Raw genomic sequence first — 12,322 nt, forward strand, 5'->3', positions numbered from 1 at the left:
GTCATTCATTTTAAATTTTTGTCTTCATCAACAGTGGATCCCTGCAATGCATGATGGGAGGTTACAGACTGGTGAATTCTGTCTTCCGGTGTCAGTTGAGAAACCACCATCCAACTACTACATGCTGTCACCAGAGGTTAGAAAACTTTATCCAACAGACTCATGTTTTGATTTGATTCGTGCATCTGTTCACTGAAAGAATTCTAGCATGCTGTCAATAGAGGGCGCTCTCACTGTGCATGTTCAGAAGTGGAATTGCAGAACACTGCTTGTTGTAGAGGTGTGCATTTTTGATGAGTAAAACCGAAAATATTGCTTATATATGTATACAAGCTATGGTTGTATCCTGTATTTAAAAAAACTATTTTCACTACTTTGATGTTGAAATGTTCTTACTGACTATTAAAATCAAATTTGTTCATTGTACAAAATTGAAGAATCTCATTTGTGTACCATCTAATGATGTTTTTTTAAAGCCACATACGATCATTTACGATCTTTAACTATTTCAGGTCCAGCTACCTGGTATGAAATGGGTGGACGGTCACAAAGGATTGTTCAATGTTGCTGTACTGTCAGCATCCAGTATTCATACAAAGGTAATACTCTAAATTCACCTCACAGATTTGTTGGTAATTTAAGTGTATTTTCATGTTCATATAATATGTAATAGTTGTTATCCGTGGTAGACCGTGTACCTTTACTGATTAGATCTGGCATTATTGGGCATTGAACATTAAAATATAGTGTTTTATCACTCTGTAATACAATCACATGTGTTCTGACAAACAAGTGTCGCTGTTGCATCAGCTTTCTTGCTCTGGAAGAAACTTTTCAGATCGTGTTGAAATTTTGTTTTGTACCACTATAGGATGAACATGTAGATCGGTTTCTGAGTCTGTGCCATGCTGTTGAGGATGGTCGAATACCGCGTAGCATTGGTGAAGCCAACATGGAATCTGAACTCAAGAAATGTGTTAGCAATTTATCACATGCCTCTTTTGAGCCGTTGGTACGATTCTTGTATGTCTTGTTGGATAAGCTGATACTCATGCTGGTTCAGCCACCCATTATTGCTGGACAAGTTGGTTAGTACAAAATTGTTTTGTTTTTTTTTAAATATGAATCCAATATTGTGCTGCTTATTTTATTAAGAATCTTGGGAGTATTTGATTGTTTTTCTTGTATAGAAATCCCCAATGTCTTTTACGCTAAATTAGAAAATATGCAATTCTTTCTTTCTTTTCATTTTGTAGTAAATTTTTGGCTACTTGAAAATACTTTATTTTCACTTGGAATTAATTTTCACTGAATTTTCATTCAGTTACCCAAAAGCAATTCAATTGATTATCTTAACTATGTTATGCTTATTTTCAGCCAATATGGGACAGTGTACATTTGAAGCTGTTTCAAACATCTTATCACGAGTCCATCTTCAGCTTGGTGCACATTTAGACTGTCATGCTAGAAATGGATTATTAGCTAGCTATGTACACTATGCCTTCAGACCACCACCGCTACAGTATTCACCTACGTCTTTCAGTCCAGGTAATCATAGCTTTTATAATTTGACGAAATTGTTGCTCAATTGCATGTATCTGATAAGGTAGATTAATTGTTGATGATTCCAGCTTGAACTTCTTTAACTGTTAAAAGAATGATATTGGTCACCAATACTATCAGCACTTTGTATATATTCATATTTTGAATGCAAAGAGTTTTTGACTCTCATGTGCGAAGCACAAAATAGGAGTCTTTGCAGTTAGTGTGTCTGTATGTGTGTGTGTGTGTATGTGTGTATGTGTGTATGTATGTGTGTCCGACTGTTCCACTGCTATCTCAAGAACCATACATCGGTTTTTGATGAAACTTGGTGCATAGATGCTCTGGGCCAATGCGCAGATTTGATTAAGTTTTGGTAAAAATCCATGCTCGTTAATTACCTAATTTGCATGATAATTAGCTATTTTGTAGCTGTTCTATGACTGTTCCACTGATATCTAAAGAACCACTCATTGGATTTTGATGAAACTTGGTACATAGATGCTCTGAACTAATGCTAGATTTTGATTAGGTTTTGGTTAAAATCCATGCTTGTTAATTACCTAATTTGCATGATAATTAGCTAATTTTTAGCTGTTCTATGACTGTTCCACTGATATCTAAAGAACCACTCATTGGATTTTGATGAAACTTGGTACATAGATGCTCTGAACTAATGCTAGATTTTGATTAGGTTTTGGTTAAAATCCATGCTCGTTAATTACCTAATTTGCATGATAATTAGCTATTTTTTAGTGGTTCCATGACTGTTCCACTGATATCTAAACAACCACTCATTAGATTTTGATGAAACTTGGTACATAGATTTTCTGAACTAATGCTAGGTTTTGATTAGTTTTTGGTAATAATCCGTGGATACTAATTACCTAATTTGCATAATGATTAGTCAATTTTCGGTTTTTCATTGTGAAATAGGGAAGGGGATAGGCAAACACACACACAACCAAAACAGACAAGTAATTATTAATGATGTATCATTGCAATTAATTTATTCTGTAAAAATACTGTTATGGGAATAACAAATGTCAAATAAATACGACGATTCGACGTTTCATCGACAATGTGTAGCAATGCCTGAAGTCACGTTTCACTGACAATGCGTAGCGATGCCTGAAGTCGGATTTGGTAGCACTCTCAGTGTCTGACCCAACACTCGAATCACTTGTACAATTGTTTACCAAGTTTGGTACGGCAAACTTTTTTCTTGAAAACTGGGAATAACTTGCGTGGCTGTGGCTGGCGTGGTGGTTGATTTGGTGACAATATAAAATAGTTTCGGATAGAATTGATCTGACCAGCAGCGACAGGAGAGGACATACTTGCAAAGGAAGCATGGAACGAATGATAAAAATGATGCCCAATCACTTGTATTTATGGCAAAAACAATAAATAAAAACACGTTTTTCTATAGATTTGTACAGCTTGGGTACTTGGGCATTGTTTTAATTGCGCTAGACGTCTGACAGTACAGCTTTGGTTTATATTTCCTGTTTCATAATCAAGCCAGCTTATAATGATATTCATGTACTTCACAGTCCACGCAAACAGGGTCAAACTATAGCCCCACCCCTATATAACCAAATACGAAACGATACCGAGAAAGTAACAATTACATGTAATAAAACTAATTTCCTGTGACCAATCGGAGAGACGAAATCATTCACGAAAGCCCAGGCCTGTTACAAGGCATTTTCTGATTGGTACAAGTTCAGATTATTTTCAATTCTCACAAATAGCTAATTTAAATATTTGGGTCAGGCGGGTCACGTAGACTTCACTTTGCTGTAAGACAAGTTGATCGCACAAGTTTGTGGAACTAATCCATTCGACTTCAATTTTGATTATTTTCGGCAAGAGAGTCCTCTCCAAACTAATGCCAGTTATTTTGTTAATTCCCTGAACATTTTGTCTCGAATCATCCAAAAACGAACGTCTCAAATAAAATGCAAAAAATAACCCAAAATCACGATCAGCGAGAGTGGGCTGCGTAATCATTACATTCTCACAGTCGGAGCTACGTCACGATCCCTCAAACGTTGCCATGACCGGATTAACACCTCTGTTTTCCCCCACGCTAACCAAATTCCCCCCACGCTAAGGAAAAAATCTTTTGTTTTCTGCTGACTTCCTGTTCCGGTCCGTCTGTGAGAATGTATTTTCGATACCTCCGATTTTCCGATAAAGGCGTTCTAAAATCGTGACGTTCTTTACTTGGTTATAAAGACAACATTGACAATGAATATCTCAACGTGTCCTTCGGTGTTTCGGCAAAAAACATACTAGTAGTTACTATGAATAGTTTGTGAATTAGTCGATTGTGTGTCAGAAATATAAAATGGACAAGTTGACAGTCACATTCACGCTCTCAGTGCATTTCTTTCGTCTATCATTCTTCCGTTCTCAATTACACAGGCCATCAGGCAAGTTATGGGGATAATCTTTATTTGTCTCACTCCTTCTGTGGGGCAATAAACAATGCAGGTGGAAGTGAGGCACGATAAGCTCGGTGTCTGCCTGATTGTAAACAATCGGGTGGCTGGCACTTATTTCTGGGTTCTTATTGACAAAACCACTCAACTCTTGGTGGCTCTTAATGGAGGGTCAAATGTAACAAATTTTCACTGAGTGGCTCTCAATTGAGGGTGGCGCTTATTTGCGGGTTTTTACGGTAATCATCACATATCAATGAATGTTTATACATGGATGCTGTAGGACAATAGACAGACCTGGATAATTGTGGGTTAAAATCTGTACATATTAATTACCCAATTTGCATAATTAACCAATTTTAAGCTTTCACACTGATATCTAAAGTACTAATTTCCATTTTAATGAAACTTAGTACAAAGATGCTCTAGGACAATGTACAAACCTAATTAGTTTGGGGTCAAACTCTGTTCATATTATTTCCCCAATTAGCATAATAATTCATAATTTTTTGGTTCTAATCACATTTCAATTAAACTTGGTACATAGAGTTTTTGTTACATTGCGCAGACCTCATTAGTTTTACAATCAAATCTGTTCATGTTAATTTTCTGATTTGCATAATTAGTTTTCAGCTAAGTAATTTCAAATTATATTTAATGTGTCTCCAATACTCTCAGCACATGGGAGTTCTTTCTAAGCTTTCTTTGATTACTATTTTGTTCCATTATTTGACAGCTTCTTCACCAAGCAAAAGTCCATATGGTGACCTTGCTAGACCAAACACACTGAACCTGTCAAATCGTTCCTTGAGTAGTAGCAATCCTGATTTAGCAGTCACTCCAACATCACCTGAAATTGACTATTATACACTAGGACGATCTCCCAATGAAAGAATGAGGAGTGCTACCAGAACGTCAATTGCTGAGACTGGAATGGGGAATGTTCCAGTTCAGGGCTTGGGTGGAAGAATGCCAAGTAAAAAGGTACATTTAATTGTGGAGTGGAATGGACTTGACTTGATTGGACTGACCAGGACTGGACATTTCAAAGTAACCTTTTTCAGTGACTACCCATGATGCAATGCATGACAGAGTGAAAACTTTCTAAAGTCTTCTCTGTCAATCTTGTATGATGCAATGCATTAAACAGTAATTAAAATATTTTGAAGTTGCCTTTTTTTTCCATATCCCATGATGCATTGTAAAAAATGGTTAAAGCATTCCAAAAAAAACCTTCCCTTTCCATATCCCATATTGCAGTGCATGAAATTGTCGAAAACATTCCAAAGTTGCCTTCTCTGTCTATCTCCCATGATGCAATGCATTACAAAGTTAACAACATCTGTATTCCAAGAACTGAAAATCAATTGATTACTGTAGAGGTCTGTTTTAATGATGCATCCTGATAGTCTATACTCACAGTGAGATAATTTACCAATCAAATAATAATAATTATTCTTCTTTTATTTTCTTTGTTGTGTAGTTAGTACATGAGGAATTAGCATTACAGATGGTTGTGTGCAGTGGCTCTATTAAAGAAACTGCTTTGCAGCATTCCTGGTTCTTCTTTGAGATGATGGTATGTCTTACTATTTTCACTCTTGTGCTACACATTTCAAATATAGGCTATTATAAAAAAAACTGAATAAATCAAGATATAATGCTGATTGCGTCACATTAGAATTAGAGATGGAAAGCAAATTACATGTATCTTAAGTGACTTGCCATATTTACACTGTGTTTAATTATTTTGTGCAATGTTGTTTAGTCTGTTTAAAGTGTTACTCAGATCTGAGAAATATTGAAAATAAATTGCAGCATATGGCCAATTATCTAAACATAATTCCTACCTCATTTAAGTGTTACTCAATGTTTGCATTGCTGAGAATCTCAGTGGTAATATATGCTCTATTCAACCTATATTTGTCTTGTATTTTCAGATTAAAAGCATGGCTTTATACGTTGCTCAGACTGGACGTTTAATGATTAATCGTTGTGAAAGATTTCCATCTCGATTTCTTGATGATGTTAACACTATTACTAATTCAGTCACTACAGACATCATTAGCAGGTACAATAAGGTATGTAACATGTTGATAATCATGTTTTATTTTTCCTAAAATAGATATACTTGATTTTAACCAGTATGGCTGACTGACAGCCATTGGTGTTACCATTTTGTTAAATTCTCGTACATTCATTGTCAAATAATATCAGTCACTTCAGTATGGAGGGGAACCTGTATACTGTAAAATATTTTTATTTTAGCTAGAATTAATTTTCAATGAAATATGTTTTGGGTGTTTTGTATGAATTTTATTTTCACTGATTTCTGACGTGAAATATAGGAGAAAAGGTATATTCGCTAGATTTTATTTTCACTGAATCATTTCTTCAGCGAAAATAACGAAAATGAATTCCAAGTGAAAATAAAGTATTTCACAGTACTTTGTCATAAACTTATTAAACATGGTGAGAATAATAGTCTTGTGTTTCATATATATTACAGGACTTTCGATTTAGCCAGTGTGTGAATTCTAGCCTTGCATTTTTCTTGGCTGACTTGATATCATTGATGGATGTCACATTTGTTTTTTCATTGATTCAGACATATTGCAAACAAGTAAGTATCTGATATGAATTATTTTTTACATCAATTGAACCATTTAGTACAGATTGTTCGGGGGACTTGTATGATGTCCGACTGCAAACCACTTCAATTTACAAATTGTCAGCAACTTTCACAAACTTTTGTATTCCTGTCAGTAAAAATTATAACTTGGTACCCATTTATCTGTTGTTTTTACTTGTTATCTGAAAATAGACCTCAGTTTGTCAGTTATTCATGCTGGTGTTCGTATGCACGATAACATTTCTCTTTTTCTTTTTTTTTACCTTGTTCGTATCATCATAGATGAAGGTCAAACTATATGTGGGGAAAATGTATCTCCTTGTTGTTGTAGTCTCTGGCGTAAAGTTTTTTCCCAGATTTGTTCATTTTGTGACAATACCTCCAATTCTCTATTAAAGGTTAATAAATATTTCTGTCAATTTTAGTAAAAAAAACCTATTTTTGACTTTTCACTTTGATCTCTCCATCTCTAGGTGTCTTTTAGAATATCGCAATTAGCAGACCCGACCAGTTTAGCAATGCTGAAACAAGATTTCCTGCGAATTATTTCCAGTCATGAACACTATGTGACTATCAATCTTCCTTTGCCATACCCATTGTCATCTCCAGCGTCATCTCCATGTCCATCTATAGCAAGTTCTACATCACAGAGTTCATATTTATCGTCCAACACATTAACTGATCAGCGTTGCAGTATGGCTGAGTTGTCTACTGAATTCCGTCAACAGCATTATATAACTGGTTTGATTCTTACCGATTTGTCCTACATACTGCAAACCCAGCAGTAAGTGTATATGCATCTTTTTCTTGTCTGATGACCGGTAGTTTAGTTGTTGTTGCTCCCCTCCTGCCTTCACATTTACTCCCAAATATATGAATGTTGTTACTGTGGCAAAATGCAGTGTGTGAATTTTTATCAGCATGTCACTTCTGCTAATCACAAGAATACCACAAAATATACACTATGTAGTATGATGATTAGTCAATGTGATCCTGTACTGCCTAAGTGCTTATATTTGCTGTATTCTCGTAACACAGCCTGAAATAGCAAGGAAAACGTTTTGCATTGAGTGGTGTTATGTCAATAACCTTGAAAGTGTTAGTGATGTGCAGTTGTAGTTGTAGTTCACCCCAAATAAAGGACATAGAAATGATTGCAAATAAATATTTTGAACAAATTTTGTTTGTTTGTTTTTTTTTGGGGGGGGGGGGAATAATGTTTATTTTCAAGAGTATTGTATGTTCTTCTATACTTCTCATGCAGTCATTTGAACATTCAAGGTTAATTTTGAATGAATGAATGAATGAATGAATGCAAATATGATGAATTCCATTGTTTTCGGGATAGATGTGTATGATAAACAGTATCATACATTGTTCTATAAGAAGCCTATCTCTCATAGAAGTGCACGCAAGCCAAAACTTGTCAAAAGATATGCGCTACTAATACGAAATTATATGTCTTCTGTACTTGCATACCGGTATTAGTTAAATAAATTTAAAAACAAAAAATTTACTTACTCGTAATTTACAATTTTTTGTTGTCTTTCTAGTAATCCAAGCCTACATCGTCAAGCCGTGGACACTACATCAAATATCCTTGCATGCCATGATGCCGATTCACGCTACGCTAGCAGAGAATGTCGTATGCGTGTGGCATCGCTTTACCTTCCTCTCATTGGAATAGTTATGGATGGTTTGTCACAGTTGCATGATGGAAATTTAGAGCCTAGTAAAAGGCCACCGTCGGCCATCTTGGATGATGAAATGCCTTTGAATCAAGCTATAGCCATGGCAGCAATTTCTGGTGTAAGTGTACAAGAACCTACCTCATTAAAGGTAAGTATACTGTTGTAGACGAAGAAATATTCACTGGGTTTCAGATGTTATGTTGTATGGATATTCATGAGTTTTAAATTCACTGGTTAGTGAAGGAAACCATACATTCTGTGGCTAAATATAGTTTTTGGCTTGCCAGTAATGAAGTGAAGAGAAAATCGTAGTAGTGGCAAAACGTCAATGTTAACTTTTCGTTTGGTTACAATAAATCTGTTCGCTATCAAATTTATACTAAGTTAATCTGTAGGTCTAGTTGGCCTGTATAGATTTTGGAGTTAATCTTTAAAAAAATTGTGTTTTAGGGGATTCTACAATATGTATGATGTCATACTTTACCCATGATCCTTTGCTGAAGAATCAAGATGATAGAATACATAATACTGATAAAAAGTAGAATATCTAGAAAATGAAAAGTGATATCAAATTTGTTTTAAATTGCCTTCTCTTGCATTTGTGGAACTCTTTTATCTGGAAGAAATATGTTTGCTTGGACTTCTCTCTTTTGAAGCAATTCACTGAGAAGACGCAAAAATGTTTCAACCATGGAGTTGCATGTTGTTTGCAATTTGATCATTTGCTGAAAAGTGTTTAATGATTACGTCAGTGCTAATTTAAATAATATCATGACCAAGCTATTAGAATAGCATATTCATTACAAAGTTATGCTGGCACCAGAAGTACAGGAAATTGTGCACAGTAACTTTTATAGCAACTAGGGAACCCTTAACTCACTTAATATTATAGTTGAACTCCCTAAATTCCTGAATCTACAAAATATGCATGCATGTTTATGATTATATGTCACTCATTTAAATAATTCTGTACATTCAGAGGCCTAAAAACTCTACCAGTCTCAATCCATTATCTACAAGGAATCTATTGATGTGTTTTCTGTGGGTCGTTAAGAATGTTGATAAAAAGATACTACATCAATGGTGGTGTGAATACTCACAGAGCAGATTACAACAGTTACTGGATGTTCTTTTCTTCTGTGTCTCAGTATTTGAATATAAGGTATGGTTTATCAGTTAAAGTTTTTTTGAGAAGTGTATGATTTTTAAGCTCCATCTGTGAGTCTACAATGTTTGAAGTAAATGATAATTTCTAATTTCATCACAGATGAGAATATTATTATTTCATGGCTGAGAAGCATAATTATATGGTTATTAAAACGTTTTAATTGTGAATATTAAAAACTTATTCTTTTTGTCTGTTTTAGGGAAAAAAGAATTTGACCTCCCAGTCTAGGATGTCATTTAAAAAATCAGTAGATGCCAAGGCAAAGCTAGAAGAAGCGATACTGGGAAATTATGGTGCTCGTATGGACTTGATGCAGAGACGAAGTAAACAGTGGCAAACTGGTAAAGTTTTTATTGATTAATCATAATTTTGAACCAAACTGATTTAAGTTGACATCTTTCATAAAAGTAAGAGTTTGGTTTTACTCAGATACTGCTTTATTTTGACCAAACTTGTTGATGCTTGTGCTGATTAGATGTTTTACAATTTTGCTAAGCAACAATATAGTGCTCAATCATCATGGTGTCAGACATCAAATCACAATTCAATTTCAAAGTAAAAGATGTATTTGATACAGAATATATTCTAATGTTATTGCTGTAAATGAATTTTACCTGTGACAGGTTGTCTAATTAATATGCATTCTGAGAAATTGACCCGGGTATGTAAATTGATGGCCTTTGAATGAATGTTCCTTTATGCCAGATATCACACTGAAATCTGAACCCCGTATGTAATATGAACATGTCTTTGCAGCGGACAAACCAACCAATGTGTTTGCTACAACCCAGGGTGAAAGGTTACGATGGCGGAAAGATCAAACACAGACATGGAAACAGACAGCTGATGCAACAGATCAGTAAGTTGTCATGTTTTCTATTTCAACTCGCATTACTTCATATATCCATCTGTGTACATTCATGCTCAAGTCTTCTTGTAGCACTATATCTCAAATCAAAACACATGTAAGCTGATGATATTTTTTTTATCATAGTTTTACAAAAAGAAGTATGTGTTGTTGCTTAAATATTATGGTGACCACCCTGAATTGTTGCATAAACTAGAACATTTGAAAAAAATATATTTTCATATTCTTTATTTTTTCCAGCCCTCGTGATTTAGAAGCTGATGCTTTGCTGGAAAGTAACCTAGCAACAGAAGTGAATATGATTGTACTTGACACATTGGAACTCATTGTTTCCGTGAGTAACATTATGCATCTTAAATTCTTCACCTGTTAATTAGTCCCCGTTAATTAGTCCGTAAACGGGGACTGGCGTCCATTTTGTTTTAATGAATGTGGTTCTAGTGCCATATCTCTGATTTGCTTTAACTGATTATGTTCAAATTTTAAATATTCATTATAGATCATGCCATAGATATACAGATATATTGGTTTGATGATCCTATTAAAAATGGCCAAATGGTGGCCATTTTTGTGCTAAAAAATCAAGCATTTCCCGGCTGTTTACAGATGGATTTTGTTCAAACCTTGTATATACGTTGGACATTATAGGACCTTGATGCACATCATTTTGTTTTTCAGATAAGATTCAAAATGGCCGACTGGCAGCCATTTTGTTTTAATGAATATGGTTCTAGTGCCATATCTCTGACTTGCTTTGACTGATTATGTTCAAATTTTATATATTCATTATACATGTATTCAAAATGGCCGATTTTGTTTTAATTAATGCTGTTCCAGAGCAATATCTCTCAATACTCGTTTGACTATCAGATACAAATGTCAATCATTTTAATGTTAAACAATCATCATATTTCTAATACTATAAACAAAACTATATATCTTAAATTCGATAACTGGGACTGTGCCATGCATGGCTTGTTCCTCATTATTATTTCATTATTATTTTAGGTCAACTAAAAATCACATGCTATTGATTAAAACTAAACTTGTTTTGTTTTTTATTTCAGACTATATTGTCATGTGATAATCTTCAGAATTTGCTCGGCAGTGTGTTACGTGTCTTGCTGCATCAATTGGCGTGCAACCAAAGTGTGGTCGCTTTACAAAATATCTTAGGAACTCAGAGAGCATTGGTGTTCAAGGTAAAGTTGTAGTCAGTAATCATTAATGTATGCTTTACAATCAATTAAAGTTCACTCTAGGAATAGTACACTATACCATGTATTCCTATGAGCTCTGTGTGAGCCGCTGTGGAACACTGGTCGAAGAGCCGATGAAAACAGCTTAGACTTGAGGAAACAGCACAAACTTAACTTTCTGAGCAACCAAATTTATATATGTTGCACATGTAAGAGTAATTTTGTTATACTGTTCAGGAGAGTCTCAACAACTATCCCAAAGTACAGTTTTCTGAGAGTTTTCAGCCTTTGTTTTCACCGTGATAGTTGCCAAGTCAAGTGGTGAAAATGCCCGGATATCCGCTCCGAGAATTGATTCAAACTAAATATCTACTGACAGTCAATTAGTATAATTGGTAACTACAGGCATTCTGAAACTTGCAATCTCATGAATAAATCTTCATAGTTGTTGAAGTAGTTGAGTGTAGAAACTCAGGTTAAGCCGAGGGCTCCACTCTAGAGGTTGCTAGCTGTATTGTCTTCATACATAGCCATATACAATAGAGATTTTGATTCAGTAAGGCAATGTCTTATGTATCTGGCTGGTCTTTTATTTGTTTAATGTATTTGAACAGACAATTATACATGACCACAACCTTCATGATAGAAAATAGGAATAATGTATCTATCGCTAAAAATAGTATGAAACTTGTCATCAACTGAAATTTGATTTGACTAGTGCATGATGTAGTTAATTGGTATTTATGTAGGTGTTTGGTTCCCACGTGCATGT

The 12,322-nt window shown here is 34.8% G+C and overlaps 1 protein-coding gene across 1 annotated transcript in view; it reads left to right on the plus strand.

The window, feature by feature from the left end:
* LOC100368094 (dedicator of cytokinesis protein 7-like) overlaps positions 1-12,322 on the plus strand; it is a 43,060-nt gene that overhangs the window by 22,178 nt on the left and 8,560 nt on the right. Inside the window, exons 15-29 of the mRNA XM_085504587.1 lie at positions 35-136; positions 513-599; positions 872-1,088; positions 1,378-1,548; positions 4,729-4,976; positions 5,476-5,571; positions 5,933-6,073; positions 6,502-6,615; positions 7,098-7,408; positions 8,178-8,463; positions 9,295-9,477; positions 9,683-9,824; positions 10,240-10,342; positions 10,592-10,685; positions 11,419-11,553. Of these exons, the coding sequence (XP_085360713.1) occupies positions 35-136; positions 513-599; positions 872-1,088; positions 1,378-1,548; positions 4,729-4,976; positions 5,476-5,571; positions 5,933-6,073; positions 6,502-6,615; positions 7,098-7,408; positions 8,178-8,463; positions 9,295-9,477; positions 9,683-9,824; positions 10,240-10,342; positions 10,592-10,685; positions 11,419-11,553 (2,430 nt within the window). The remainder of the gene's footprint in view (positions 1-34; positions 137-512; positions 600-871; positions 1,089-1,377; positions 1,549-4,728; positions 4,977-5,475; positions 5,572-5,932; positions 6,074-6,501; positions 6,616-7,097; positions 7,409-8,177; positions 8,464-9,294; positions 9,478-9,682; positions 9,825-10,239; positions 10,343-10,591; positions 10,686-11,418; positions 11,554-12,322) is intronic.

The sequence above is a fragment of the Saccoglossus kowalevskii genome, chromosome 10, assembly GCF_978046115.1.
Source record: "Saccoglossus kowalevskii chromosome 10, keSacKowa6.1, whole genome shotgun sequence".
NCBI lineage: Eukaryota > Metazoa > Hemichordata > Enteropneusta > Harrimaniidae > Saccoglossus > Saccoglossus kowalevskii.